We start from the raw sequence: 15,768 nt of genomic DNA on the forward strand, positions 1-15,768 counted from the left end.
AGTAAACTTGTATACTGTCCAAAAGCTGCAAAGTATCAATTCATTAGTTAGCTCTTTACCATTAACTAAGCCCTAACAAGAACTCTGTTGCAAAAATACCCAGTAATTAATGAAAAAGCATTGTTATTTGGAGCTTTTTGCACGTAAAAATGGACAACTGTGTTGGTTTGTTTTCACTTATTAAAATACATATAAAGGCATCAATACAAATCTTACAGAATGCATTTCTGTAAGAGAAGTTGCAGTGGAATAAACATCACCACGAAAACACTAAGTTAAGACATCAGGGTAAACATAGTTTTTTTTATTATTATTTTTTATTTTATTTTATTTTCTGTAATACATCTATTGGTCACTCCAGTAATTTTGTGTTTTCCCTGCCTAATTATACTTATAGCCTATATTGCAGTTTCATACTCTTAACAATAGGAATGCAATTGTTAACCAGTATAACACATTAGAGGGAGAAAAATAACATTAATGTTATCAAGAACTCTTGGAAAAAAATAGCTTTCTGCTGCTTATTTCCAAATAAACAAGTGCAGACAGAGTTTTTATATGTTGCAGATATATTTACTTTGTGTTAGATATTAAACCTACTAGAATTAAAACATTTTCATTATTAAGTCTGAGTTTTGTTGCTGTTGTTGTTGTTGTTGTTTGTTTTTTTGCTTTGACTGATCCCCATAGTTGAACTGTGAACATATATTGGGAACCTGAAATAATTCTGGTCACATGGCACCAATATTCATGTTGGATATGAAATACAAATGTAGTGGAAATGAAACAAAAATCTTTACAGAATTAGTCAATTTGTGTAGCTAGCTAAACTGAACATTATCTTTCAGATTTCCTATTTTATCTTTTTTGCCTCATTGTCATTATTGTCAGATGGTTATTTTATTACTACAGTTTGAAATTATAATTGTCCCTGCTGCTCCTACTGCTGTTTACCGTGGAAAAAATAGTGACCCTGACTGTGAACCTCTGAGGTCACACCACTGCGAGTAGACTCATTGAAGCTGCCAACGGGCGCTGAGTACCCGGTAAAGACTGGGCCAGTAGCCTCTCACGTTTCAGTAGTCACTAGCAGGAAATTGTTAATTCATTTAAGCAATGACATTTGAGACAAGTACCTTTAATTACAGAGGCAGTACATAGCAACCTATTGGTACGTTTAGCTTCCCTGGTAATATAACCCTTCTCAGGCTATTTGTCAGACTGTCATTTTTGGGGCTGCAATTTTCCCTTATTTCTGTCCACCTTAGCATGAGCTATGTTTGAAACTCTGGTCACTAAATAATAATGAAAAGATTTGTCTGAGAACGGACAGATAAATATACACAGCTAAAACAGATGGGCAATAGGAAAAATAAGTAGATTTGTGCATTGTCAGTCCTGACTACTGGAATGTTGGTGTGCCGTTTTGTCTCAAATGTGTAACACCATGGATAACTCCTGTCCTTCTCTGTAAGAAATAAATAGCATAGTAATGCTTAATTCATGAAGAGAATTGTCCTCAGGAAGTAAAGGATTTTCTAGAACTACTCTTTGTTTCATCCTCATTTATCTAGAGATGCCCTTTTCAATCCAGAAGTATTTTAATACACCAGTTTTATGTGATTTACTATCCCTTATTCACACTGTGTCAGTGAAGCCCCAGTCAAGTACTATTTAATAGGCACGGTAGAGAACAGCATCCCTCAGGACACAGCTAGTTTGTAATTAGGAAGCACATTTGGGCTAGGAAATTGGTAATTATCCTCATATTCCTATTCCACATTTAGCTGTAGAACTGAGCCACACATAGCAGTTTTATGGTTCAGATGCCAGATCTATGATAAGTTTTATAACAGTGTGGGTTAACTCTCTGTTCCAACACCCAGCATCAGTAGTTCAGCTAAGCTGTGTATAGTTGAGCATGCTAGCACATCTGCATGGTTGTATAATTAAATGATCACTCCTGAGCAAAGTCATTGCATCTGTTAAGGTCCACCTTTGGATCTGCACACAACATATAAGTGTACTTTGATTCCATCTCTGTTGTTTTGGCTGGGTAGACTTATCTATAAGAGCAAGCAGCTCAGTAGATCAAAGTGACTGCTGCTGAGGTTCTTTTGTTAGATTAAGCATGGTTTAGGGTCTTTACATCACACTCTATCTAGTCTGATTCATCAGACCATATATATAGCCACTGCATGGGTGACTCAAAACTGAAGAAATAGTGCTTGTCTGAGTTCCACAGAGGTTAGGGTCCTTTGGTGTGCACTTGGAGCATGGCTTCTGGCCTGGTTTAGCTTCCTCTGAAAGAAACCTGGTCCACATGCCTTAAATCTGCTCTGTGACCCAAATGAGCATGTGATAAGTACAGAAAATCAGGGGGTCTGCTTAAGAAGGGCTCTGAATTAAAGCGCTAATTTAAATGTAGCAGCTGACAGGGGTTGAAGTGTTGTTTCTTTAGCACATCCTATCTGTAACTGATTATGTGAGTGCTTCTGTGTAGTGTCCAAACAAAGACAGGCTGTAGCTGAATGTGGTTTAAATTCACCTTTTTGACTGACTGGATTTGAGCAAGTCACAGCTCAGAGGCAATTTAAGAAAGCAATGCTTGCTGTCTCTCATGTATTAGTCACTGGTTCCTGGATCAGACACGGTGCTTAATAGGAACCATGTGAATGAGTGTAGTGTGTGCTCACATTATCTGCCATGCACATAAATCTGGGCATTCTACCCAGTGTTCCGCAGCTGACATCAGTATGCCAGCTTCGGGGCATTGCTTCATAGACATGATCCACACCTATTGCATCATCAGTCATACTGTTTAAGTCCCATGACCAAAAACATTAGCCTCTGACCTATACGATTTTAGTTATTTTTTACTGGCTTAGGCAACTGCTGGACTAGATTATAAGCAGATGTAAGAGGCAGCAATGCTTTGCTAGAGGAGGCTGAGGGTGATACACATTATGCAGACTAACTGATACTCGGTTCCAATTCTGTTTCCACTGGGCAAATTAATAAACTCTAAGGAAAAAATATTTGGATAATTGTTTTTTATTCTCAAATAGCTAGTCCAGTTTTCTTAATGTAGCTAATATAACCTAAATTTTCATTTGTGTCTCCATTTCTTTCTTTCTTTCTTTATTTTATTTTTTTTTTCCATTGGTAAAAGGAGGAGCTAGGGACAGGGGAGGAAAAACACATTCAGCTAAAGGGACCTACTTTCTCAAGAGCATATGCTCACTGGATATCCTGGATATCAAAGACAGCTAGTATGTGAATGTGACAGATGTTTTATTTAATGTAACAATTCAAGTTGAATTCACTATGTTGTTTCCTTGCTTTTTTTAAAAAAAAGATAGGTTTTGTATTTTCAGGCATGTCTGAGACACCTAAATTCAGGCGTGAATTTTCTCAGTTTAGTAACTAAAACAAAAGGACAAAACACTGTTCTTCACCTTACTGTCTGCCTTCAGATTTGCAATTAGCAAGCAACATATTGCCTATATCTGGCTGATAGACTTCATTATTTCCAGTACTTAATTATTTTATCAGCCTGGTTGTACATGCAGTACCAGTGAAAATGGATGAACACCACTTGTTTCTGGGAAGGAAAAGCATCTGATATTCAATACCATGGAGAGTCCACGGCACTGCTGTTATGTAAAATACATGTGAGAATAAGTAAGCATGATTAATGCATACACATTTGAACAATTCACAGACAGTTAGTTTTGACTAAGAGTGGGAGGATTTTAGTCTTCCACACTTGCTATCTATACACTGTGCCCCTGCAGTGGATTTATCTGAAGTCCATTCACAACAGAAAATGTTGCATGTGCTTGTTGAGATAAACATTGCCTGTGACACTCAGTATGATGATAATATCAGTATGATGCCACTTGCTTGCAGTGGAAGCGATTTCACACATCCTTCAACCCCCTCAGAGCTGTGGATGGAAAAGTTCTTGCTCAAGGAGCCAGCACGGTTCTTGGGTATCCACTGGGGAGCACTGAAAATTACTTCCTGGGGACTGCATCTGCTTGTGTGGTCTTTTTCCTGTACCTTGTATAAAATCAGTGATCATTTCATAAACACTGTGATATGCTACCATGAAAGTGTTTCTAACAATTAAAAATATTGATTTTAAATGTAAAAGAAGAACAAATGCTTATGGGCCTTCTTTGCTTGGACTTCCTCCTCTTGTCACCCTGGCATAAAGTGGGGGTAAGATGCACTGCTACAGGTGACATCACAATGCCATGAAACAGTTGTTAGGGGTTGGGGGGAGCAGTTCTAGTCCTTCTTCATTTCAATAGGCCCTGTCTATGTCCTTTAGCTACTGCTGCAGCACAGCAACGTATTGTGTTTTTGATATATGTGGCAGCAGGTTCAGGTCCTGTTTGATCTTCTTCACCAGAGATAATGCTTACTTTGTGTCACGGTAAAAGAAATTTTTATAGAATTTGTCAGAAATAAATGAACACAGAAGAAGGAAATGAGCCCACAAAGCCAAAAGCAGCTACACAGACTTTATTATTGTCCAGCATTTATTGTTTCTTTTTGAGCTAGGTTTTATGGAAAAACAAATCTGATTCTGCATTCCCTTCAGCTTCCAATAGACAAAAAAGAAGAAGAAGAAAAAAAAAACTTTGCAGAAGTTTTTAATTGTTTTTATCCTTTATCAAATAGCATTTTTTTTTGTGATAAAGTACTCTTTTTTCTATGGGAGAATGTCACTATGTAAAAGTGGGAACAAACTGTAAAATTGTGTGTTTTAATGAAATATTGTCTTAAAGGGATAAAAATAGCATTTCCATGAGGTCAAAAAGGTTTAATTTTTGCTTTGTTTTGGAATTTATCAAATGTATTCATACCTACTTGTTCATTGTATACAATGATGAAAGGTAAAATTTCACCTAGATCAATATTGTTATAGAAAAATAGTTTAGACTTATAACTGGTCTCTTGAGCATCAAAGAAATAAAGAGTTAACGAGTAAATGTTTTCATCCAAGGGATTTTGTGGTATTTACATACATAGACTCACAAGTAAACAGAGCACACTGTCATTACCCTATGTTTAGTTAGTCCTTCCTGTATTTCACCTGACCTAGAAGGAGAAGCAATGCAGCAAGTGTTTAGATTAGTGCAAACCAGGTATGGCAAGCAACACCTTGCAGAGCATTCCTGTGTTGTTATGATGAACTGCCTTCTGTTTCAAACTCTCTTACCTACCCACTTACTCAGACATCTCTCAAACTAGTTCATGATAATGTCGGTAGTCTTTTTCATATCTATACACCAAAGCAAAAATCTTTACCTCTTTTCAACTAATGATTCGGATCTGGAAACTCTCCTATACACTGATCACAAAACCCTCATTCCTTCTTTTTCCTGATTCCATTAAAAAAAAATGTATTTCCTCTTTTGTCCAGCTGATCAGACTAATCCTCAACCTGGCTCAAGACAGGCAAGGCAGATGACACCTGCATTAAGCCAGAGTCTGAGAGCTCTGTAAATGGAAATGTACAACTTTACTTGCAGCAATCTGAATGTATTATACCTATTAAACAAGCGATACGCTTTCTGAGAAATATGTTTTTTGTCATTTGAAAATGCAGTTACATAATAAAGTTGTCCTACTTTGGGGTAATAATATATCCTGTGGACATATAGATGTCTGCTTCTCATCCCTCCCTCCATAGTCTTCAAGAGATTATGTACTGTGGCCTTATTCTTGCACTGAATTTATGTAGGACTTTACTAGTAGCTCTAATAACTGGTCTGGAAAAGTGCCAGAGTCTGAGCTCTTGCTTGTTCAGCAATGCAACTGGTTAATAGGGGCATGCAGAAGGTCAGAGTCAAGCCCAGGGCTTTTTGTATTTTCACAGTAACCTTAAGCAACAGTTTTATCTGGTGAGGGAAGAGCCTCAATAGACAGCAACGTCATCTGCTCTTTCTGCTTTTTCATGTGCGCCTGGACCTGCTTTACTCGGCCTTCCAGCCTCTCAGTCCACTCATGGCGAAGCCTGCAAAGAGAGGACAAGTGCTTAGCAAGCACCGAGCCAAATCTTTCAAATACATCCAAAGCTTTTCAGCAGGGTCGAATCTTTCCCCTCTTTCATCACCACAGCACTTGTCCCGTATTTATTTACCATCTACACATCTCTGCAGCTTACCAGATTGGGAATGCAGGGAAGAAAGAGATAGCACTGATGGTATCAGTGGGTGACATTGCTGGATTCCTAATGAGTCAAACAACTGCTGAAACACTGTCAGTGTGAAGGGCTCTGTTTTTTCCTCTGGGGTATTCTCAAAGCTACACTGTCTTTCTGATAAGGTCATTTAATGTAGAAATTAAAAACTACTATTAATGTCCCCACTGCAAATTTACTATATAATGCTCTGGAGAAGAGCAAGCAGGAAATTAAATATGTCTATTTGGCTTTACTTTGAAACAACAACAACAACAACAACAACAACAAAAAGGGGAAGATACAGACATTTGGAATCCAAAATCTCTGCAGACCTTGTATGTGTTTAATGAAAGGAATTGATGTCACATGCAAGAGGAGCCACATAACTTCAAGGCACAAGTTTAGTACAGAGAGAAGAGAAGATCACTAGGGACTACTACAAGATATGGTTGGTAGGGTCATTTTCCAAGGAAACAGCATTATGAAGCACCTGACCCAGCAATGCTATAGGATTAGATGTCACATGGTAATGCAAAATGCATCATGGAATATGTGTTTGTTTTTTTTTTTGTTATATATATATATATTTATATTTGTATATTACATTTAATGTTTTAAAAAGAACAGCAGCTAACGGTTTCATCTGAGAATAACTCAACATTAGCTGTTTCACATGGGTGCTTGTGTTTGTTTGGCTCCTGAGTTTGACTGCAGATTGTATTTTAAACTTCTCCCATTTGGTCTGCCCTGTCTTGACTTCACTATTCTCTCATTAGTATAGCTAAGCCTCAAAAAGCAGTGCTATTAGTTAGTAAATATTTGTCATTCAAAACACTGCTGTTTCTTGTTAACTACCAACCTAGGTGTCACAGAGGGACCACCTGCCTATATTTAGAGCTGTTTAATTCTCCCAGGTGCCACTTACATGGGATAGTGAACCTGTACATTTTGTAATGACAGTGTCTATTACCTACTGAATGTACCTTTTTTCAAAATTAGAGAACACTTGTGAACTACTTGGGCTTGTGAGCTTGAAGGAACTTGCTTGCGTCTACTAATTACCTGAAGTAATTGAGACCTATTCAAAGCTCTTTTGCAGCTTTTTTTTTTTTAAAAAACAAAAACAAAAAAACACTAAAAAAAGTAAAAAACTTCAACATTTATAATTTTGTGGAATTAAGAATATTATTGACACAACCATAACTGGAATTTCTTTGTGATGTCTCCTTGTGGCAGTGGGGGTTTTTGCTTTTTTTTGATTTTGAAGCCATAATGACAAAGATTTTCAGTGCAGCAGAACATTTTCCTGGCTTTTATCTCCAACAGCTTTGTTATCTGGGTTTGGGAATATTACTGACTAGCTAGAGTAGCATACTGAGAACAGGGCTGTCCACATCTGATGATAATGGGACACATGGTGTACCCGGATATTGATTTCCTCATCTTTAAGATGATGACAACAGCTTCCTCCTTAGGTGCCAGGGTCACAGTGTCTGGATTTCTTTAAAAGATTCAGTCCTTTTCAAGTACATACCAGTTTGTTGAAATCAAGTTAATTTATATGAATGTGCCAGTTTTGAGGAAGCTTACACGGGAAAGCCTTTGCCAATTTCAGGAGAAAATCCCATAAGAAAAACACAAGAGGGACATGCATTTCTTATTCTGCTGCACTGTCCATTAGCTAGGGGATTCGCTTGGTGTGTCAGGGGCCCTAATTCAAACTTCTGAGGTGCAAAAGGTTGAGCAAGTATTTGAGGCAACCTACTACACCTGAGTGGAGTATTTATACTACAGCCACAGCTCTTTCTAGGTGGTGGTTGTTGTTTTATACTGTTTTGGCAAAATAAAATTTAAAAACTTAATAGCCTTTATTTTATTTTATTTTATTTTATTTATTTTTTTCTGTTGTAGAGCAGGAATGTTTATGAGATGTGTTTCATGGAATGGGTAAACCTTATTGTACCATTTCTAGCTTTGGGCTTATACGATGTAAAAGACTGTCAAATATGACAAAGGTGCTATGGATCTGTTTAAGCTACACATTAAATGGGTGGTTTAACTATTGCTTTAATGTGATACAATTGTATTTATTTACTGAAGCTGTACCAGTTCCAGGTAAAAATCCTGATATGTTCTAGCTGTCACAGGCCATAGTGCCAAGGTGCTTTATTTTTATGTGTCTGTGCTCCAAGGCCTTTAAAGAATGTTCAAGAGGTTCAGGGGTGAGGGGTGTCTGAGTTTCCATGCAGAAGAGCCATGGAAATATGAGACAAGCAGCTGTGAGAGGAAAAGTGCCAAAGACCCAGAACACAATCTGTGCTATGAATAAAGCACTACAGTAATGTTTTTTTTTTTGTTGTTGTTGTTTGTTTTTTTTTTTAAGCACGTGATGATATGACTGCTCTCTTGGCCAAAAATTTAAAAATACCTCTTACTTGTTCAGTGCACTTTTCCTTAACCTAAGCTCTTCACCTTCTCGTTGTCTGGTTTGCTCTTGGATGACTTTCTCCCAGAAGTTCTTCAGCCCTTCTGCATCATGACCACCCATCTTGTGGCGTCCAAAGTTGGTATGCTTGCTCATTATCTGAAAAACAATTTGGATGTCAAATCAATTAGGAGCTGAACCTGAGGAAGACACTATTTTGATTAGCCCCTTGCAATTTCTTTCTCATGAAGGGCTTTTAAAATAAAGTATGTTGTCTAAAGAATATAGGTAGCCCATGCTTACTCTGCCTTATTGCAAACTTTCATGCATTGAAACAGTCCTTGGGTGATAGTTAAATGTCATACTTATATTTTTGGTACTGAGTAAGGACTACACATGGCAGTTTTCTGAAATATTGTGTAAAGCTTAGTATGTGAGAGAGTTTAAATGGTTTTGCAAGAACTTGGGAAAAACATTTTCAAATATAGTGAGTGAAGTTTAGATGAGCTGTTGTGAAGGGTTTTCTCTTTTTCTGTCTCCTGTAGTTTTAAAAGAGATCATAGATAGTTGTTATCCAAGGGAAATACTTTGCACTTAAATGATTCCTATTACTGCTTCAAATGATATCAAACACAAAATATGCCTGAGAATTATGAATCTGAAGTTGAAGCATACAAAGTGCAAAGCTCTAGGGAGCTTGTTATGGGCTTGTTCTTTAATTTATCAAAATTTAAACTTAAATACTACTAAAAGTAGAGCTTGTTAAAATGTAGAGTTGAATTTCTCCAATAAATGAGAAAAAAGGCAGAAGTGAGGGGATTTTTTCCTTGCTAAACACATAGTATTCAAAAGTGGATGGTTTTAAAATGTTCAAATGTCTTAGATGCTTGCTGATATGAACAAACATGCATTGGTTTTCAAATCTTAATGGCTGTTTGAAAAGTTAAGGTCTGTTACATACTCCCAAAGGAAATTATCAGAAAAGTTGTATCATATGCTATATTTGTTGTTGGCCAAATATTGCTTTGGTAGGAAATTATATGGGGTACCAACAACTTCTTATTCTTCTACCCCAGTCATGAAGCACAATTTCACAGAATCACAGAATCAAAGAATCGAAGGGGTTGGAAGGCACCTCAGGAGATCATTGGGTCCAACCCCCTGGCCAAAGCATCACTCTCCTTATAGACTGATATGTACCTGACAATTTTCTCTGCAGCTATTGCCATACTTTATGAGGTATACTTATGAAGTGTTAAGAAGACTATGCTAGTGTAGGCCAATGAGAGTAAACCTTTGATTTGTCCTATGTTGTAAACAGAAGATCAGAGAAAAACAAAGTGTCAGACACAACACAATGACAGCAGTGTTTTGCAAGGTCTTCCTACCAAATACCGTATTTAAACTCCTGAAGTTCTAAAAGGGCACAAAGGTGAGTTCTTGGGGTCTTCCTAGACTAGATATTTAGATTTGGCTTAATATCCACAAACATTTTTTTTTTTTTTTTATTTTAAGAAAGACCAATAAGAACAAATAGTTTCTACAAACTTGGTCCTAAGTCTAACCAGATTGAAAAACTTGCTTAACAAAAAGAAAAATCTCTGCAACTTCCAGTTGCAGCATATACATGTGGGTGTGCATATATATATATACATATATATGTATATATATTATTTATATATGTATTTTTTTTTTCCCACAGATAACTCCGGTTGCCTAAACATAGCACAGTAAAATTGTAGTGTGGACTGGTTAGTATGTGTAACATAATCTTCTAAGGGATGGAGTATCAGGTATGCCTGAATGATTATGTTAGTTGTCACCAGAAGGTCAACAAGAGAAGCAATATCACCAAACCAATCAGATATTTTCATCTAAGGCAAACAGCAGTTTTCTTATGTTTCTTCTGCTGTGGACTGGGAATGATGTAGCACAGTGGGGTATAGCAGGAGTTATATGGCTATGGTTACACCAGTTTTACTAGCACCAATTCCTAAAAGTATTTTGTATATCAGTGATGCGAGAATGCAGGTAATCTTTTAATGATCTTTTAGCTCAATCTGAGGCACTAAATAACAGTATTATTTAAGGTTTGATCTTGCAGAATGTCATGGACACATTGGAACATGCCCTATCTGCACCCTAATTCTATAGGCTTCGAAAATGTTACAATAAATGCTCTGGTAATAAGTAGTTACAGTGAGTGATGGAATATGATTATTTCATCATTCCTAGACCAGCAGGTCACTTGGGTCTTTGCACCATTTGAAGGATCTTCTATCAGTAGCAGCTGTCCACTTGACACTCCAGATAATTGTACTGTTGTCACAGAAGCTGAGTGCAAGCTGCTGACAAACTGTCTGAGTAGGTTTGCCCTCCAAACCCTATTATACTTTGCCTTGTGTAAGAGTCTGCCACAACACATTAACCTTTCATTAGAAATTAAGATTTTATGATTATTAAGCTTCTAGTAGAATTTCTTCAAGAGGTACAAGGAGGACCTCCAGTCTTTATCTTTACCACTTTATTTGTTTTGGCTACCTTGGATCTTGGTGGCTTCACTCAGAAGCACAAGTTATGGTCAGGCAGGTACCCCAAAAAGGAGGTACTTCTGCAAATGTTAGTCTGGTGTGTTGCTGGGAGATTTTGGAAGCCAAGGACATTTGACTTAATAATGGTTCCTAGGAATATCAGTAACAGTGAATATTTCACATAGTATCTATCGCTGTGGTTCTGGCTAAGACAGATTCTTGATATAAGACTTTTGAAGATGATGCCATCTGGCATTATTAGTCTGCATCTCTCATACTGTGAAGTATGAAAACATCTTTTCTGTGAACCTCACGTTACAATATCTATGTATAGAAAGAGTAAAGGTCATGTGCACTATGTAATACCTTCTTTTTTTCTAATTGAATTATAATTAGGAACTTCCTTTCTGAGTAATCCTCCATTTGTTTTGTTTGTATCAATCACTCTTTCTATTTTACTTCTCTATTTTTTATTGGTTCATTGAGTTTCTGTTCCATTTAAATGTCCCAATAAAATAAATTGGAATTACACTGACATTTGTATTTAATACTGGCAAACTAATTTGTTCTTATTTCCTTTACTCTGATAACTCAAGGTTCAGAAACTATCAGGACGGTTAGATTTTCTTTGTACGTCAAAAACTCTCTTGCCTAACTGGACTCTCTGCTTGACTCTCTTGCCTAACTGGAAAGTAAGCAAGGAAAATGGGTTCTCTCTCATCTCTATTTTAATTTCAGATAATGAATTATCGTCATGAAGAAACTAAAGGAAAGTTGAGGAAGCATTTTTCTAGTTACTAATGGCAGGGTGATTTAAAATGTTTTTCCACTGATATGAAAGTAAAATAGGAAACAGCAACATTTCTTTGTTCATAATGAATCATTCAGAAGTCTTTGTGTGAGTGTCATTTATGGATTGAAAAATATACTTATGAAACTTTCTGTGATGTATTTCCTATGAAGGACTAATAGCATGTGCATAATGGTAGTGCAGGGCAGAGTGTTACTAAACCTACTAAACTTACTACAAGTAAGATGGGTATTGTGAGTTGTGGAGTCCAACCTACTGATTTGAAGTATAATTGACTGATTTTATTTATTTTATTTATTTATTTTATTTATTTATTTATTTATTTATTTATTTTTGTGAGCCAAACTGATAAAACAGCATCTAATTAAAATAAAATCAGGTCTTGGAAAAAGGAGCTTATATATTAGGCAGAACTCAACTGTCAGAAATATGTGTATGAGTGTATGAAATGGTCTGTTATACCATTGGTCCTTTACAGGAATTATTTTTTGTGTTGCCAAATTGTTAATTAATAGAGAATGGCCATGCAGCAATTTGTAAGAGGGCTGTCACTTATGATACACAGATAGCATCTACATATAATGCATTGGTTTAAATTCTTTGACCTGCTGCACCAGGACAAGTTTAAAGGAGATTCAAAGAATGAGTGATTAGTACTTTTTCCTCAGCAGTTCTCTCCTGTGTAAGGGAAATTGAATTTTGCTCCTAGCTGGGAGGTAGCATATGCAGAGCTTTTATTCACTGCCACAAAATTAATACAGAAGCAGCCAGTGGTACAACCTTCTGTCTTTTAAACTGTTTTGCAAACATGTGCTTTGGAAAAGTACTAAATTAGTATATTTCCAAATTCTCTGATCTCAGTCTCTTCCTGGTCTGCATATTTTGTATTATCAAAATATCATAGAACTTCAACTGAAGTACTGAGAAGAGGCTAAACAGATATCTAATGCAAGGAATTTCTCTTCTCCACCTTCATAACCATCTTTTTACTTTGGAATCCTGCCAGAGACATTTTTAGAGTCAGAAATTACACCTGCTGTTTGAATAAAAGTGCAATTTTTAGTAAAGTTTATGTAAAATAAACAAGGAAAAGGAGAAAATCTTGTCTGAAATATCAGGAGGCATTTTTTAACCCACTTTTGGTCTTTCCTTTCTACACATCATAAGCTAGCTTTCATCTTCAGTATTCAGTATTTTATGTAGATAGAAAACACTTGTTCATACAATGAGAATCTCTGAAAAGTCTTTTATTTTCAAGTGAGGAATATTTTAATGCATTAACAAAGCTATTATCTAAACATATTTTGAGAAAAAATGTCAAAGTAAATTTTAATCCAAATGTTTCAAAACAAACAAAAAAATCAGTTGGTTTGGCTATTAAAAGAAATGAACCTTATGTTTTCTTTCTTATTGGAAAGTACTTTAACCATCAAGATGAAATAATGTTTAAACATGTCTAATCTTTATTTTCAAAGTGTGTGCTGAGACAATAGAATCTTTAACAAGAATGATTTTTTTTACTATATATATATTTAAAAAAATGTTTCCTTTCTAAAAGGTGGATATAGGGTAAATTTTAACACTTTCAATAAATTAAGGATTCAACCAATTTTAACTTTGAACATGAACAACATGAACATTTATGTTTCTGAAAGAAATTCTTTTTTTTTTTTTTTTTTTTTTAAGTCATTGTAAACAATGGAAAGGCTATCTTTGACTTTAGGTGGAACTAGTCCCCAGGGTCATATCATGACCATGAGCTTTTTTATCTTTGTTGAGCCACTAATTAATCTCTTATTCTTTTTGCCCTTCCCTGGGATTTGTTTGCCTAAACATAGAGCATTTTCCAGTATTATAGAATTGTTATTACAGTATAGTTCCTGTGATCAAAGCCTGTTTGTTCTGTTTTTTAAATAATAATTAAAAAATCTTTATTTCTGAAAAACTTTAAATTAGTCTGCATCATAAGGATGAAAATCCCATATTGATTTTATGATGTTTTTTCATCCAGCTGAAGTATGTTATTATAGAAGGTGTAGTAACACCCCAAAACAACATAGAAATAAACAACAGGTTAATAATTGAAGTTAAGATTAGAGTAAAACAAAACAGGCAGGATAATTCTGAAATTTTATAAATCAGACAGATGCAGATTATCTTTCAATAAAATCTACCATAATACAAGGTCGTGGAGAGAAAAAGAATAAAATGTTATTCAAATTCACACAATTTATCAAAATAAAATAAATGTAAGTGCATATATGTTTAGGTGAGTTTAATAATCAAGATAGGATGATAAAATCTTATTTTGGCCAAAATACAAGAATATAAATGCTTACTTTGAGTGTATAGTAGCTTCCTCTTCTGTCAAAGTATGGATTTCTTGAGTGATTACTGAATACTGTCACTTTTACCTCTGGGTTCCCCTTTTGAAGTGGACTCCAACTGCCAGGAGTTACTGATGAAATCTTTTCATCCATCACTTATTTTTATTTGGGGGTGATGACATCTGCTATTATGGATTGGTTTAATGGCAGGGGCAAAAAACCCAAACCTACAGTCTCATTTTGTGAAGGCTGTAACACACCAAGTGGAATGGCCAGACAGTTACAGGGCACAAACTTTGAATGCCACATTTGATCTGCACTCTAATTTTTGGCAGGTGCTGCTGATGTCATAAGTTGGCTCTGGAGAAACAGTTATTCTTGACAAGTGCAGATCACTGGAACATAACTTCCATATGACTTGCAAAAAATCAGTACTGTCCCCTCCAAGAAAATTGGTAGATTTGAAGAGAACATGTTGAATAACACAGCCTGTCTCAGATTGAACTACTGAGTGCCTGGCAGATAAATAGACTTTTTACCCACTTTTGGAGTGTTGCTCTGTAGGAGCACCAAGCAAGCTACATGATAGGATTCCAGCTAAGCTGTTAATACTCTGAATAGCACAGGAATTTGAACTCAGCCTTCTTCTATCTGGAATTATAGAGTATATAATTTGTTATAGAATTTGGCACTTCCACTTTCTTGGACAGATTCTTCCTCCCTCTATTCGTACCACTGGATGAACAGAAAAGCACAGAGCAGTAAGGTGTTGCTTACTCTGACAAAGGGAGAGAAGACTGAAAGGGACCTCCTGATCTCAGATGCTATTGGCAACCTGACTGCATAATCCTTCTCTTAATTTACCAAGTTATGAAATGAATTTGGTAAATGAGTTACTTGAAATGAGTTGTTTCTGGCTCCTGATATTTCCATTAAAAGATTAGTCCAGAACTTTTCTGCTCAAAGAACTATATATTTTCTTCTAATTTACAACCTAAATTTGCTCTAGAAACAATTTCCCTTCTCTAGATTCTATGGTATGTGTAGAAGAAATTGTCTCCTTTCTCCTTTGTTGTTTTGATGATAAATCTGTCAAAGGCACTGGATTCTTCTTATATCTGTTCTCTTGAACAGATCTCATGGTCTTTCTCTGTACCTACTCTAGTTGCTTACTCAGTGATAAGAGCTTTATGTAGTATTCCAGTTGAGTACTAGTATCTTCCACATGGCATGAACACTTAATTATCTTGTTTAGATATAACTATCTGACTTCTCCTAGAACCACACTTGTCTTTTCCAAGGATGTACCATTCTCATAAGCACTCTCTAATAGATTAATGCACACATCTAGTTCCCCTCTTATTTTTTTTCCAACCAATAAGCTCCAGCTTATAACAGAAATTTTAATTAGATTCAAATTCATGACCTGTCTTTTGTGCCACTTTATTTCAGTCCTTCATATCATCTGGTTCTTT

General features: G+C 35.9%; 1 protein-coding gene across 1 annotated transcript; it reads right to left on the reverse strand.

Moving 5' to 3' along the window:
* Positions 1 to 5,898: 5,898 nt before the first annotated feature.
* Positions 5,899 to 8,780, reverse strand: LOC118257387 (protein FAM240B-like). The gene is made up of 2 exons (XM_035565318.1): positions 8,635 to 8,780; positions 5,899 to 6,031 (listed from the first exon to the last, which is right to left on the reverse strand). The coding sequence occupies exons 1-2, from the start codon at positions 8,778 to 8,780 to the stop codon at positions 5,899 to 5,901; spliced, it is 279 nt and encodes a 92-aa protein (XP_035421211.1).
* Positions 8,781 to 15,768: the final 6,988 nt, after the last annotated feature.

This window comes from Cygnus atratus, chromosome Z (genome assembly GCF_013377495.2).
Source record: "Cygnus atratus isolate AKBS03 ecotype Queensland, Australia chromosome Z, CAtr_DNAZoo_HiC_assembly, whole genome shotgun sequence".
NCBI lineage: Eukaryota > Metazoa > Chordata > Aves > Anseriformes > Anatidae > Cygnus > Cygnus atratus.

Coding starts and splice junctions, on each gene's coding strand:
- LOC118257387 (XM_035565318.1), bottom strand. CDS start 8,780: ATGAGCAAGCATACCAACTTTGGACGCCACAAGATGGGTGGTCATGAT. Junction 6,032..8,634: donor AGGAAAAGTGCACTGAACAA/GTAAGAGGTATT, acceptor CTCTCTTTGCAG/GCTTCGCCATGAGTGGACTG.